This window comes from Sorex fumeus, unplaced genomic scaffold (assembly GCF_029834395.1).
Source record: "Sorex fumeus unplaced genomic scaffold, SorFum_2.1 ptg000002l, whole genome shotgun sequence".
In the NCBI taxonomy this organism is placed as follows: domain Eukaryota; kingdom Metazoa; phylum Chordata; class Mammalia; order Eulipotyphla; family Soricidae; genus Sorex; species Sorex fumeus.
Window position 1 is genome coordinate 31,496,468 of NW_026606059.1, and position 16,954 is coordinate 31,513,421.

At 38.5% G+C, this 16,954-nt stretch overlaps 1 protein-coding gene across 1 annotated transcript in view; it reads left to right on the forward strand.

Moving 5' to 3' along the window:
- The window catches only part of CPA6 (carboxypeptidase A6), a 287,513-nt gene that overhangs the window by 247,717 nt on the left and 22,842 nt on the right, over positions 1-16,954 (forward strand). The window contains exons 7-8 of the mRNA XM_056111478.1: positions 6,106-6,216; positions 6,920-7,010. Coding sequence (XP_055967453.1) covers positions 6,106-6,216; positions 6,920-7,010 — 202 coding nt within the window. The remainder of the gene's footprint in view (positions 1-6,105; positions 6,217-6,919; positions 7,011-16,954) is intronic.

Genomic DNA, 16,954 nt, shown 5'->3' on the forward strand with positions numbered 1-16,954 from the left:
AATGTTGGTGGGATTGGTGTTCAAATATTAAGTGTAATCAAATATTGTGAATAACTTTGCTCGAGGCCCTCCCGTTGATCGTCGATTTGCTCGAGCGGGCCCAGTAACGTCTCCATTGGAGACTTTGTTGTTACTGTGTCTGGCATATCAAATACTCTCGGTAGCTTGCCGGGCTCTCCGAGAGGGGCAGAGGAATCGAACTCGGGTCGGCCATGTTGGCCGCTTGTAAGGCGAACGCCCTACCCACTGTGCTATCACAATAAAATAATAAAAATATAAATTATATTAGTATTTATCAACTTGGTTGCTCTGACAGATATCAAATAATAAATTATATTCAATAAAATTGGATTTAACTGTTTTACTTATGGCTCTAAAATATAACCCTGCATTTTCATCATTATTACTAATATAGTGATACTTTCTAATAATCATATTGCTGAATTTCTATGAATAGAATTATCACCACATAAATATAAAATGCTTTTGTATTATATTGAAATGTATTTTTGGTTTTTTCTTTTTTTTTTTAAATAAATTGGGTCACACCCAGTGATACTCAGGGGTTACTCCTGGCTCTGCACTCAGGAATTACCTCTGGCGGTGCTCAGGGGGCCATATGGGATGCTGGGAATCAAACTTGGGTTGGCCACGTGCAAGGCAAATACCCCACCCGCTGTACTATCACTCCAGCCCCGAAATGTTTTTAAATATATGTAAAAAGAATTATTTCATTTTGAATTGTTTTTGGTATGGTAAAAGTTTAAATGGTTCAAATGGATATAAACTGAAAGGTGATTCTTCTTCACATACATTGTTCCTCAGTTTCTCTCCCTCCCCAGACATAAATATTGTTGCAAACTTCCTATATCTTCCTCCCAGGTATTTTACATGCACCAAAAAAAGAACTTATTTTAAAACTCCATTACAGGCACATAATCAAAAGTCTGGAAACAGCCAGTGCTGGCAGGGCTGTGGTGAAAAAGGAAACTTTATCCACTGTTGGTGGGAATATCATCTGATTTAGCCTTTATGAAAAGCAATATGGAGATTTGTCAAAAAATAGGAAAATAATCTATCCAATATACTCCTTGGCATCTATCCCCAAAACACAAAAATGTTCATTTGAAGGGGTGTGTGCACACCATGTTCATAGCTGCACTTAATACAATAGCTAAAATATGGAAACAACCCAAACACCCAAGAAGTCGTGGTCTATATTCATAGTGGGATACTATGCAGCTCTAAGAAAGAACAAAATCATGGGATTTGCAGCAATGAGGTAACAAGAGGATATCATGCTTAGTGAAATCAGTCAGAAGGAAAGGCATAGACACAGAATGATAGTTCTCATCTGTGGAACTTGAAGATGAACAGCAAGGCAGCAGCAAAGCTCCAAGGCAACATAATGAGAGAACCGATTCATACAACTGAGTTGGGAGGGGGGGCTTAGGAGGGAAGGCCTTGAGGGTCCCTGGGAGAGAGAGGGAAAATACTGGCTCTGGATGTGGTGTTGGAACTACATGCACATAATAGCATTGTAATTCACAGAATCTCAATTTTAATTTTATTTTTAATTGTAAAAGAATTGGGGCCAGAGCAATAGTACAACAAGTAAGATGCTTGCCTTGTATGGTGCTAACCAGGTTCAATCCCAGTATCCCATATGGTCCCCTGAGCACCACCAGAAGTAATTCCTGAATTACAAAACATAGCCAGGAGTAACCCGTGAATATCACAGGTGTGCCCCCCAGTATATATATTAAGAATAATATATACATTGAGAATTATATATATTAATGTATATAATATAATACAGCTCACAGAGGATCCTGATGTATTGAGTTTAAACAACCTGTTCAGCTAGGGCTTCTATGACTGCTTCTGACTCAACAGAATCACAGGCCTTCTTTAAAATCAATGAACGTTAGACAGAGCGGCATCTTGAACTCCCGAGAAACCTCAATGAGCTTGGTTATCGTGTGGATATGGTTGATGGTGCTGAATCCTTTGCGGAACCCGGCTTGCTCGCATGGTTGTCCTTCATCGAGTGTTCTGCCAATCCTATTCAGGATGACTCGAGTGAACAGCTTGTAGACAACAGACAATAGGCAGATCAGGTGATAGTTGCCAATATCTAGTACAGTAGTACGGTCCTACTGGTTTTCCACTGGGATGGAACCTTGCATTCAGACAGGTAGGGTGTGAAAAGCCGAGCCAGTGTAGTGATGAGTACTGATGGAAGATTCTTCAGGTGTTCAGGTCTGATCTTGTGGCATGTCAGATTTCAGAAGGAAGAACGTTGGGAATGACATATCCATCCTGTAGAATTTGGTATGTGGGCAGGTGGAAGAGATCCACCTGGCTATCGAAGAGATCCGAGTAGAAGTCATGAATAATCTTCTCCATTGCCCTTCTGGAAGATGTTTTAGACCTATCAGGACATTGGAGGTCAGTCATCTTGGTCTTGTAATTGGCAAAGGACAGGACGTGGCTATCAAAGTGATCTGAGTAGAAGTCATGGATAATCTTCTCCAATGCCCTTCTGGAAGATGTGATAGATCCATCAGGACATCGGAGGGCAGTCATCTTGGTCTTGTAGTTGGCAAAGAACAAACAGGCATTACGAATGCTTTTCCCGGCTTCTGCTGCATCTACCAGCACTGCTGCTCTTCTCTCTTTGAGGTCTTCCTTTATCGCTTCTCTGCACTGCTTTGCGAGCTTGAACATTCACTTGTGGTTGCCTGAGGCTTGTGCCAAGCCACGTTGGTGAATAAGCTCAAGAGTTTTTGAAGACAGGTGTTTTTTTGTGGCTATCACTTTCTCGGTGTTTCTCGCACAATCATGAAGGTGCTGAACCAGTCGTTCATACTCTTCGTCAATGTTGTCAATGATGGCATCTTCCCACGTTGCTACAATAATGCCAAAGAGCACCCAGTTTGTGGTCATTCTAGGAGTTCTCTTCTTTGCAGCCCTTTCTCCCCACTCTATGAAGTAGAATTTTGCACGAAGGAGACGGTGGTCCGGTTCCATTTGGAATTTTGGGACAACAGCGACATCAGTCAGGCAAAACTGTCAATTGAATATGATGTGGTTCATTAATCATCAGGGAGATGCAGATCAAAACCACAATGAGATACCATCTCACACCTCAGAGACTGGCCCACATTCAAAAGAACAAAAGCAACCGTTGCTGGCGCGGATGTGGCGAGAAAGGGACACTCCTTCACTGTTGGTGGGAATGCCGACTGGTTCAGCCCTTTTGGAAAACAGTATGGACGTTCCTCAAAAAATTAGAAATTGAGCTCCCATTTGACCCAGCGATACCACTCCTGGGAATATATCCCAGAGAGGCAAAAATGTGTAGCCGAAGTGACATCTGCACTTGTTTATTCATTGCAGCACTCTTTACAGGAGCCAGAAACTGGAAGAGACCTGAGTGCCCAAGAACAGATGACTGGTTAAAGAAACTTTGGTACATCTACACAATGGAGTACTATGTGGCTCTTAGAAAAGATGAAGTCATGAACTTCACATACAAGTAGTACAATATGGAAAGTATCATGCTAAGCGAAATGAGTCAGAAAGAGAGGGATAGACATAGAAAGATAGCATTCATCTGGGGGATATAAAATAATAAAATATGAGATTAATACCAAAGAATAGCTGAGAGCAACACCAGGAGAATTACTCCATAACTTAGAGGCCAGCTGGGTATTCTAGGGGAAAGGACAATTCAGATAGAAAGGGGAACACCAAGTGGAGGGTGTTTGGAGGATCCTCCCAGGAGGGGAGATGCAGGTTGAAAGTAGACTGGACTGAACATGTTCGCCACTCAATGCCTCTTTGGCTGATCACAACACCCAGGAGGAGAGAGAAAACAAAAGGGAATGCCCTGCCACAGTGGCAGGGGGGGATGGGGGGATGGGAGGATGGGGGGGGAGGGATATTATCCTGGTGGTGGAAAATGGGCACTGGTGGAGGGATGGGTATTTGATCGTGGTATGACCGAGATCCAAGCACAAAAATTTGTAAATCTACAACTGTACCTCATGGTGTTTCACTAATAAAAAAAAAAAGAAAGAAAAGAAAAAAAAAAGAATATGATGTGGTCAATTTTGTTGTGGAATCGTCCACCGGGAGACTCCCAAAGTCCAACGTTTAGATTCAGCCTTCTGGAACTGTGAGTTACCATGGATGGTCTTGGTCGACATGATGAACTCGGATAGTCTCTCACCCTATTCATTCCATTCTAGGCTATGGGTCCTGATGTGGAGTTCTTTATCTGATCTTCTCAGTCCTATCTTGGCATTAAAATCACCCACAATAATCTTATAGAAGGTGTGGTCTTCTTTATAGAACTTCTCCAGCTTCATGTAGAACATCTCAATTTCTCCTTCATCATAATTGGATGTTGGTGCACAGATAACGAAGATAGAGACTGCTGGAAGTGAGCCACATCTATTCAAGCATAATCATCTGATTCAGGTTGTTAGGCATTCGAATGAATCAATGCTCATGGCCAAGTTCATGTTGACCAGGACTGTTCCGAGGAACAAAAGACTGTTCCAACGTCAAAAGATTACTTGGCTGCCCACCTACCAGATGGTCAGACTTTTTCATCAAGACCCTGAATGATCAGTTTGAGGCTCTTCGTGTTCCTAGAAGGAGCAGACACCACTGGGCTACACTAGCACGTGACAAGGATGAATGGAGATGTTACTGGTGCCCGCTCGAGCAAATCAATGGGATGTAACAGGATGTCAAGTGATCAAGTGATATATAATATAATATAATATAATATAATATAATATAATATAATATATACAATATAATATATATTAAGAATAAAATCCCATTACTTAGGGGGTAAATTTTTATTTGTTTGTTTCTTTGACTTTGGGTCATAGCCTGCAGTACTCAGAAGTTTCTCCTGACAGTGTTTGATGAACCATAGTTGATGCTGGGGATGGAACCCAGATCTTCTGATGCAAAGCATGTGCTCAGCTAATTAAGTTGTCTCTCTGACCTCAGAAATGGAATTCTTGAATGTCAGTATTTAAAATTTATTTATCACATCCAATGCTTTTCTGTTTGAGGACAAATATACAAGCACATTTGAAGTCATACACAACATAAATAAATCCTAATTATAAGAATAAGTTTCAAAGGAGTTACAATAAATATGACAGAGTGTTGTATTATCATTAAACTTTAATTTTTAAAACATCAGTAAAGAAGTTGACAGCATTCTCAGAGTAAGTTCCAAAAGTTGATTCTGGTACTAATCATATGCAAACAAAAAAGATATATATATATACATATATATATATTTATGTATATATGTATATTTATGTATATATATATAGCCTGTGTTGTGATAAGTCATGTAAGAATAGCAAAAATACTAGGTCATTTTGTCCACAACTGAATGGATTCTTTAAAAATAGGATTATTTTTAAAAAATCACATCCAATTATTGCTAAAATTTAGCCATCTCGGAAATACTGCAAGAGACTTTCCAATTAAAGTTTTTTCCAATCTTTGTTAATATGCTACCACTTTATAGTCTATAGGGTTAAGTCCTACAGTGCTGGTTAGATACTCAGAACCACATATAGTTTCTGAGCACTGCCAGGAGTGATTCCTGAGCACCACTGGTTGTAGTCCAACAAGAACAACAATAACAAAACATTATCAGTGACAGAGACTGAGGATATGGGCCAGCCATCAGGGTTCCATGTGCATCCCAAGTCTCAACCCTGGCTCTGCATGACCCCTAGTACTGAGGACTGAGGCCCTGGCCCAAATAGGGCTGCATCGGCAGGCCTGAGCATTGAACCATTCAAACCATTTGGTCAAGTATCACAGGCATCATTTGGGAGCCCCCTCCCCTCCCAAAAGTTATCAGTAATAAATAATTTCAAACTAATGTCTCAATAGAGAACACAGGATGTCAAAGAGTATATTTCCTATCTACTTTTTACATACATTTTAACATAACATGTTTAGAATTCCTCATGGATAAAATGTTCCCTTTTTTTCTTTTTGCTTAGTGATTCTATTTGGAATAAATTTTCAACAAAAGTATCACTTTCTTTTTAGGCTCTTCTAACCTATAAGAGTGACCCAACTATGCGGAAAATGTTGAATTATCTGTATTTCTATGTCATGCCTGTGTTTAACGTTGATGGATACCATTTTAGCTGGACTAATGTAAGTCACTTTGTCTAACCAACTGAAATAAGATACTAAGTAAGTCATAAAAAGAAAAATGGGGGGGGGGCTGGAGCAATAGCACAGCGGGTAGGGTGTTTGCCTTGTAGGTGGCCGACCTGAGTTCGATTCCCAGAATCCGATATGGTCCCCTGAGCACCGCCGGGAGTAATTCCTGAGTGCAGAGCCAGGAATAACCCCTGTGCATTTCCCCGGTGTGACCCAAAAAGCAAAAAAAAGAAAAAAGAAAAATGGGGTGGGGGAATGGGGAGGCGGGGCAGGTGGCAGGTAGTTGATGGTTAGCTTGCCTAGGATTCCAGAACTACAAAAGAGACACCACTTATTTCCCTATCATAACAGCAACCTTTGCACTTTGTTGATGCGTTTGATCTATAGAATTTGATGTAAACAAAAATTTCTCCCACCAAACAAAAGTTCACCAGTGTAGTTCATCTTATTCAATTTTGGTGGTGAAGGAACAGGACCAAGGGAAGGCGGGAGACTGCATGTTTGTGGCAGAAACTGGTGTCTCAGTGTCTCTAGTTAAACCAGTCCTCTCTCCACTCTCAATGATACGGTACATGGATATATTTCTGTAGGAATTCTTCCCTCTATGCTATGATTCATTCTCTAATTGAGGTTCTAAAATGCATGTGAATAACCTTTGAAGTTTTTCTGAACCTGTTTTCTTAATTACACCTAGGATCGATTTTGGAGAAAAACAAGGTCAAGGAACTCAATGTTTCGATGCCGTGGAGTTGATGCAAATCGGAACTGGAAAGTGAAATGGTGTGGTAAGTTGGGGACTAATTGGGATTCAGATTTGAAGGTTTCCACGGCTTTCACTCAGAATTTTGATGAGCCTGTTAGGATTCTAATGTAAGACTAATGTGTAAAACTGTATGTGAAAAACTAATAGAGTAAATCAATGATAAATACATTGCAGCTACAATTTCCAAAAGGAAATGAAAATTTTTTTGCATACATAAATATCAGAGATTTATATCAGAGTTTCAATTCTAAAAATTCAAAGTTTAAACATAAATGTAGAGAAATAAATACTATTTGTCATTTGCAAACTAAAACAGAAAATGTGATTTGTGGTATAAATCTGATTAAATGTTTTCATCCGTTCACTGAGAGTAATGCTGATCCTGCCTTCATCTGTCTATGGTGATCAAAGCAGTCAGATCCTTGTCTAGAATGTAGCAGTCTGTCGATGCCAATCATGCCCTGACTGATGGCCCCCCTCCACACACACACAATACACCCCTATATATTTAGGCTGCATTCCATGTTTCATTGATAACCACCTTTCAAGTAAGAAGAGTATGTCATTTTTTTAAAGAGAAACTCTTTTACAGCTACAAAAATGGCAGTAAAGTACCATAAAAAGAGACAGCTAAAGCCATCACTATTAGTCATAGATAGCTAGTGTGGAGGAGGAAAATTTCACTCTACCTAGCTGGGGCTTTCACTGGGGCTTTTAAAAAGACTAACAAGAGAGAAAACAGATAGTTTATAGTTTATTAACACTTAAAGCACCTAACACATGGGAGAAACCTCCTGAAAAGAAGCACAGAGTAGCAACATAGAAGTCTAGAGTATTTTAAACCAAGATCAAAAAAATTTTAGAGAAGTGACAGGATAAAGGAAAGCAGTTTTAGACTTCCCAGGACTGCAAACCCCGAGAGGTAAATGTATTTGGAAGGAAACCAACAAGTTTGTTTGCAAACTCTCCTAGTGTCATACTGAACTGTGAAGAGTGTCTCCAGTAGAGGGAAAATATGTATCCTGTGTTTATTTAGAAAAAGAAAGGATTGAGAGGTTTTGCAAATTTGTTCCTGGTTTGTACTTTTTTTTTTGGTGGAGGGACACTTTGGTTTGGCCATATCCAGTGGTGCTCAAGGGCTATCCTCAGAGATCACACTGATGAGGTCAGGGACATGCAAGACAAGATCCTAGACTATCTCTCCAGCCCCTGAATTTACTGCTTTAAAATTACCTTCAATTAAAAATAATTTTATGTCAGAGTCATTTGCCATTAGTGACATATTCAAGTCTCCTTTATTAGTATCCTACTCAGCAGCACAAGTGTGGAAAAGAATAAGTATTCTCAAAATAAATAAATAAAAAAAACTTAGGTATATAATCAAAGTCAATGATTTGTTATTATTAGCTACTGGTCATCCCCTTTCTTTAATTTTCATGTACAGATAATCATTTTATAAAGTGAAAGCTATTCAAACTTGAAAAAAAAAGAATAAGTATTCTCAAAGTGCTGGCTCAGGAGCTGATCTTTTGTTTTTGTTTTTGTTTTTTTTTTATTTTTATAAAGTTGTTCACAATAATTGATTCCATTCAATATTCCAACACTAATCCCGCCACCATTACACCTTCCCAACACTATATTTGGAATTATTCCACCCCAATCCCTAAAGCCTGCCCCCAAAGCAGAAAATAATAATTTTACTTTGTATTGCCTGTTATGAATAATCCATTAAAGATGATCCAAAAGAGTTTCCTTAGAGGAATGTGTGTGAAGATTGTTGTATCATCCTGGAGCCATAAAGTCCTTGTATGAGTTATAAGATGTCTCTTCAGGAATTCTAAGATTTTTAAATAGGGTGATAGAGCAAGAATTAAATTTGTAACTAGACGATGACTCTAGGATCCAGAGACATCTCTGCAGCACGTTGCTCTCTTCCTCTTCAGTGGTTTATTTGTGAGTCTCTGGATCATGGCCATTAATGAGCTTAAATGGTGACAGAGGCAGTTCCTGGGCATGACTGTCAGCTACAGAAGTGCAAGGAGATGGGGTAGGTCACCAATTCCTGGCTCCAGGCAAGCCTGGAGATTTCAGTCACAAGTCCCACGTTTTTTTTTTTTGTTTTTTGTTTTTTTTTTTTTTCAGAAAAGGAACTGACATTTTGCAGAGATCTTCCATTGTTCCCTCAAATCACAGATCTTTGTGTAATGATAGAAAACCTTCTATTAGCCCCATAGTAAAAAGATTTATCACAGATCCATTCATTCAATGAAAATCTGGACTCCTTCTATCCCCACCAGCATCTGAGAGAATACAAGCATGGGCTTAGGCTCCTTGCATACATCCTTCCAAACAGCCTTGCTTATTTAATTAGAATTGGCAAATAAAAAAGTGGTAGAACATAAAGAATATAGTTCCAGTAAATAGTCAATATGGTTTGATTCTACTGTTGATTCTATTCAATATTTAGACTGTTTTCTCTAACCTAAGGAGTGATAATGAAGTTACTACTTCATAGGGTTTTTGTTTGTTTTATTTCATTTGGTTTGGTTTGAGGTCCATAACCAGCAGTACTCAGGGGCTACTCCTGGCTCAGGAGTCACTCCAAGTGGTCCTGGGGCACTATATGTGGTACCAGAGATCTAACTGGAGTCAACCACTATGCAGAGCAAGCAACTTATCCACTTTACTATCTCCAGTTCATCATACTATTTTTATAGGGAGTAAAAGTATTCACATTTGGGAAATGACTCTTTCAGTACTTGTTTCTTGTAGTGGCCTAAGTGTCAGTGACCTGCTTCTACAATGCCTCTGTCTTTTACCTCTGAGAATAGACCATTTATCTTTAAGTCATGGTCAACTATAAAACAACCTCTTTACTCCTAGAAAGGGCTGTAATGTTGTGCCACAAGGTAAGGTTTTGTTTTATCTTTCTTTTTCTGGGTATCAGTGCATTTTCCCTTAATTTTTATTGAGGCACCATTATTTACTGTTAAGATAGAGTTTTATGCATACAGTATTCTAACATCACACCCAAAACCAAAATGTCTGCTTCCCTCCACCAATGTTCAAAAAAACCCTCCCATCCCTTTACCTTCCCACTTAGTAAACTCAGTTTTGTAGACCAACTCTCAGGTTCTGTTTCAAAACATAAATTTTAAAGTGCTTGTATTTATAGGGGTGGGGGGAAGGACTGCTTAACATATAATATGGTGTTGTTGATAAACGCTTAGATTTAGTAAACTTAGTCTTCAGATTTGATCTTAAAAAGACAAAGAAAACCTTGTCGATATTACCTCCTTAATGCCCTAACTTTGTTTTTTTTTAAAAAAAAAAAGTCTCTTTTTCCCTACCTCAATTTTATGGGACCTTGTGCATGCTCAAAAGTTCATATCTCATTTCATTGGCTGGAAGACATCTGCATATATAAACATTCCCTGAGTCATCTGGGTGAGGGCCCTGAACCATAACTGCACAGGTAACACTAGCAGGTTAGACAGCTCTGCCTGTGTAAAGTGAGATGCTTGTTTATATCCAGTTACAAAGGAGTGGTTGGTCTGCCTTAGTGCTTTTATTCAGCTTGTTTTCTTCATACATAGTACTTTCTTTGATTTCTTAGTTTCAACATCCATCCCAAGCTAAAATTCCTTTGATTATTTTTCCATTTGGGAAGCATTTTTATTCTTCCTGCAAGTCAACAAAATGTACAAAAGACTATGCTGAATGTCAGCTGCAAAATGACCTTGATAGATAAGTGATCTGGAGAGACAAGCAGCCACGCTGGTTTTCAGAGAGCAATGTTTCCAGAGTGAGTTCAGCTTATCTGACCACTTAATGCCCATCCCTTCCCAACTCTGAGCTTGTTCTAGAGGATGTGAATCTCACTGAAGGAAGGGGACTTTAAAACTCTTAGGTAAAGGATACTGAAGTAAGCTAAATTCTTAAGTGTATTATAAAATACACACTAGTCGTGTAAATTATGAAGAAATGTTCAGGGCCATTGAAAGCACAACGGAGTCAACATTAAACTGATAAAAATAATGATTTCATTCTTTTAAATTGGCAAGACTCAAATGTAAAAATAAAATAAGAAAATTTATTTTTTAAAACCTTGAAAAGGCAATGAATTCCATTAAGATAGTGTTATACCTTTTAATGCTTTTAATTTTAATTAATTATTAGTTTATAATGCGTTGGAATTTTAGAGGTGTACTTTCATATATTTCAAATGTATCACACCACCCACTGAAGGTCTGGGGCCATCCTAGTATCATAAAAACCCCAACCGTGTTACTCTAATAAAATGTTTTTTGACAGCTTAGAACATACACATAACATAAGGCAAACACTTTCTAACTCCTCAAAGCTCCCATTGATCATGAAATAAACATTATTATCCTAAAATTTCAGGAAAAGAACTGGACAAGTGAAAGTAGCACTATAAACTTAGAATCAATATATAAATCAGGATGCTTCAAATAAAAAAATTAAAATAATTAAATTTTAAATAAACTTTTTGGTAATCACAGGTTAATTCATTTTTAGTATTGATTATATCTATATATTCTATATAATATATTGTTTTATTTCTGATTAGTACTTTGAGTACACATGTAAAATTTGTATGTGAAAAACATCTTAGTTTTTTTTTATAACATTCATTCAATATTGTAATTATCTGTGTTGAAGGTGTAATAATGACACTGAGATAGGAACTAGAATAATCAAATAGTTTGGTAGTGAAACCCCATAAGATTTAATAACCAAATCAGCACATAACGCTTATAAAAATAAAAATCTTAATAAAGGAGCACTAACATTTAGCCTAGGAAAGCCAGTGAAACAGTACAGCAGGTTGGACACTTGCCTTGCACATGAGTACCCTGGGTACTTCTATACTCAGTACCCCATGTGGTACACTGAACCCACCATAAATGATCCCTGAGCACAGAGCCAGGAATTAGCCTTTAGCACAGCTGAATATGACTCAACAAACAAAAATTAAATAAAATTTATCTTAGGTTCATGCGAATGTTAGTTTATCAGCTTAGTGTAGAACACCAAAGACTTCAGGATATTTAAGAATGCAATGAGGGATTAGAAATGAGGTTCTTAATGAGGGAATCCAAAGAATCTATCCCCAAATGAGCCTACAACACAGGATGACCCTAACAATTTATGATGGGAGAGCACCAAAGATTTAATCACTGTCACTGTCCTCCCGTTGTTCATCGATTTGCTTGAGCGGGCCCAGTAACATTGTGAGACTTGTTACTGTGTTTGGCATATTGAATATATCACGGGTAGCTTGCCAGGCTTTGGCGTGTGGATGAGATACTCTCAGTAGCTTGCCGGGCTCTCCGAGAGGGGTGGAGGAACTCAGGTTGGCCTTGTTGGCTGTATGCAAGACAAATACCCTACCAGCTGTGCTATCGCTCCAGCCCACCAAAGATTTAAAATAGAATAATTTCACTTCAACAGTCTAATCATTAAAAACACACAAATTGCTATGAAGAGATTTCCCTCTAATTGCATATGCTCCTCATCCTCTCTGAACTTCTGAACAGGGGAGGAACCCGCAATCTCCAACAAGTGAACAACCAACCAAGTGAAACAACAGAGAAACAACCCAAACACCCACATATCATGTAATTATGGAAATTTTTTAAGTTATTTTTTTAAAAAGCTCTAAAATGTCTTGTTTGCTGCAGGTTGACTTTAGGTTGACCTTGCGATCACTCACTATTTTCGGACTAGCCTAGGGGCTGGAGCGATAGCACAGCGGTAGGGCGTTTGCCTTGCACGCAGCCAACACAGCCGACCCGAGTTCGATTCCTCCGCCCCTCTCGGAGAGCCCGGCAAGCTACCGAGAGTATCTCGCTCGCACGGCAGATCCTGGCAAGCTCCCCGTGACGTATTCGATATGCCAGACACAGTAACAACAAAGTCTCCAATGGAGACGTTACTGGGCCCGCTCGAGCAAATCGACGAACAACGGGAGGGCCTTTACCTTTACCTTTACCTTTAAAATGTCTTGTAAAATATAATACATTTTCTTTTGGGTGGGGTGTTGGAGTGTTGGAGCTGCACCCAGTGGTGCTCATGGTTTACTCATCCCTCTGTACTCAGGGATCACTCTTGGTGAGGCTCAGGGAACCGTATCAGATGCCAGGTATCAAACCTGGACCATTGCAAACAAAGCAAGTAACTCTACCCACTAAACTATTGCTCCAGCCCTATATCGAAAATATTTTATGTAATTATCTTACAGGTTATCAGATGCATGACCACTGATTCTTTTATTCAACTACTACACGTTGAGCTGGTTATTGGGAAAACATAATAAAACATTAATAAAAACAAACCCAGCTTATGATGTACTCTAAGAAGAAAGAGGCAACATTAGAAAAGTGATATAAAGTACAAAAGGTTTACTGTTTCAGAAAATACAGATTATTGCCCATTTTATTGACAATTGAGAGGTGAGAATATTGGAGTAGGATAGGAAGAATGAATAACTGTGTAAAGACCCCAAGTTCTAAATGTACATCACAATTCTAAATGTATCCCTTTATTTTGTAAATATAGTAAATAAAGGTAAGTAACTACATGAGAAGAAATATTTGAATAAGCTTGGCAGAGAACATTTTTATATCATTTTATATAAGAATCATCACTTATATCAGAATCACATTAATAACAAAATAATTTTAAGAATACACAGAAAACATAAAAAAATCAAGATTAAAGATCTTAAAATAGGAACTGGAGCAATAATAAGGTAAGGTGCTTACCTTGTATGTAGACAAACCTTGTGATCACTGAGTGCAGAGCCAGAAGTTAGCCCTAAGTACAGCTCACTGTAGCCCAAAAAAACACAACAAAAAGAGAGAGATTAAAATAAAGTCACAATCCTTGAAAATAAGTAAACATAATAAATGGGTAACCTCCCATTAATTTAAAATGATATTCAATGCTGTTTCACTAATAAAAATTTTTAAAAATGATATTCAAATAAAACTGGATAATATTTTGCTTACTAAGTTATTCCTTAAAATATTTAATTAAATACAATGTAAAAAACTAAGCGGAAACAATGGCAAAACAACAATAGAATTTATCCCTAGGGGCCTCAGAAAGCAATTTGACCAGACATTAGGAAATGCCATTTAGACTAAAACTCTTTTGTATGATAATCCAATGGTAATTATATGTAATTATACAATTGTCAAAACTCAAAGAATGTACAACACAAAGAAGGAGCCCCAGGTAAACTATTGGCTTTGGATGCTAATGAAGAAGAGTTCACTGTAGGGTCAACATATACGTAGGGTGGGTTGAGTCGATATGGGAACTCTGTGATGTCTGTTTATTTTTTTTGAAAATGTAAAGTGCATAAAAGATAATGAAATATATAATTAAAACAAAATCTAATTGTGTTCCATAGCAATAAATACTGCAAACAGCAGTAACAATAACGTATTGTCCCACTCAAGTTACAGAATAAACATATTTGAATAGTAACTTAAAGCTTCAGGCAACACTGAGGATGACTAGAACACAATACTGCAATCACTGGAGGATTAAGTCTGTTTGTTTGTGGGCTCTCTACCACTTGTTCATTAGCAGGACATTGCCTATCCTACGGGAATGACACTGGCGTATTCAAACCAAGTTGCTTCTGCTTCCCCATTGTAGTTCTCTTTTTTCCCATCGTTTTATCCCTTTTAGCACATTTACGACATAACATACTATAAATGACACTCAATATCCAATTCATAAAGAAATATTATACCGAATGAGTTCTATTTTGTTCTGTGTTAGAAACTTGGGAAATGAAGACACACGCATGGAATTTTTTGTCATTCTAGTGCTTAAAAATCATTGTAGTCCAAGTTAGTTGGGAAAGGTATTTTATTTAAAAAAGTCAGCCTCACATGGATAGGCAAACAGAAATACAGCTGAAGAAGAAAATTATAAACTGTCTCTTTGATCTAAAGGAACATTCCAAAGTAGTATACAAGCACAATACTGTAATATACTGTAGCACTGTCCTCCCGTTGTTCATTGATTTGCTCCAGCAGGCCCAGTAACGTCTCCATTGTGAGACTTGTTGTTACTGTGAGACTTCTGGTTACTGTGTTTGGCATATTGAATACATCACGGGTAGCTTGCCAGGGTTTGCTGTGAGGACGAGATACTCTCAGTAGCTTGCGGAGCTCTCCGAGAGGATTGGTAGGGCCGGCTGTGCGGAAGGCAAACGCCCTGCCGCTGTGCTATCACTATTCTCAAGCAAAAGCAGGTTTTAATAGAAACAATAGAAAACAAGTATTCTTCACTACCTACAAATATTTAACGGTCACTTCTTAAATCATCCAAATGAATCATGGTATAGCAGGCGGACAGTGCAAACTGGAAAACTCATCCCAGTCAGAACTGCAAGCGTGTTCACTTCAGGTCTTCCCCAAGCACAATTCTCCATTATCAGCCACTAATGGCACCACCTCACTTATTTCCAGGCTGTCAAAATGGCCTCAAAGCACTACTGAAAATATCAAGGTACATGGCCAGAAATGTAGCCCCACAGTAGAGCACTTGCTTTGCATTAGTGAGACCCTGGGTTTGATGCCCAAATCCCTGTGGCTCCACAAAGTCTTTCTAAGTTTCCAAAGTGATGCAGACTTAAAGCCTCATAGAAAATCATTTATATTTAAATGATGGAGTGATCTGGGATTTGTTTCAATATATGTATCTTGTAGGTGGAATTGAAAAATAACAGAAGACACTATAATGAAAAGATACTGAAGAGAAGGAAGAAGATGGGTAAAAGAAGAAAGGAAAATAAGAAATAAAGGGAAAATGAAGGGAGGGGGAAGGAAAATAAAATGTTATATACGCTATGATAGAAATAGACACATATGAACACACACTATACAAAGATGCAGTGCAGTGGAGAAATAAGAAGAGAGAGTTGTACTTGTTGAAGACAGAAAAGATTTTATTAACAAAAAGACTTTCTGTAAAAAATCTTTTTAGTATAGGAGTTGGAGTGGTAGTACAGCGGATAGGGTGTTTCCTTGCAAGCAGCTGAGCTGGGTTCGATTCCCAGCATCCCATCTGGTTCCCCTAGAACCGCTAAGAGTAATTCCTGAGTGCATGAGCCAGGATTAACTCCTGTGCATCACCGGGTGTGGCCCAAAATGCATGTCTCCAATGTGACACTTGTTACTGTGTTTGGCATATCAAATACATCATGGGTAGCTTGCCAGGCTTTGACATGCGGGCAAGATACTCTCAGTAGCTTGCTGGGCTCTCCGAGAGGAGCAGAGGAATTGAACCTAGATCGGCCAGGTCAGCCGCATGGAAGGCAAACGCCCTACCCGCTGTGCTATGGCTCCAGCCCATATCTATAGATAGATAGATAGATAGATAGATAGATAGATAGATAGATAGATTCAGTATAAAACGATAGATTTTAATGTTTTAAATATATTTAGCACCAGATAGGGGGTAAAATATGAGAAGTTAAATATTGCAATGGTTTTAAAATCAAGAGGGCATTCCAATTAGGAAAACAAGTAAAGTCCTTAAGGAAAAATTTCAGCCCCTCCCGTTGATCCTCGATTTGCTCGAGTGGGCCCAGTAACGTCTCCATTGGAGACTTTGTTGTTACTGTGTCTGGCATATCGAATACTCTCAGTAGCTTGCCGGGCTCTCCGAGAGGAGCGGAGGAATCGAACTCGGGTCGGCCATGTTGGCCGCTTGTAAGGCGAACGCCCTACCCGCTGTGCTATGGCTCCAGCCCATATCTATAGATAGATAGATAGATAGATAGATAGATAGATAGATAGATAGATAGAGATATTCAGTATAAAACGATAGATTTTAATGTTTTAAATATATTTAGCACCAGATAGGGGGAAAAATATGAGAAGTTAAATATTGCAATGGTTTTAAAATCAAGAGGGC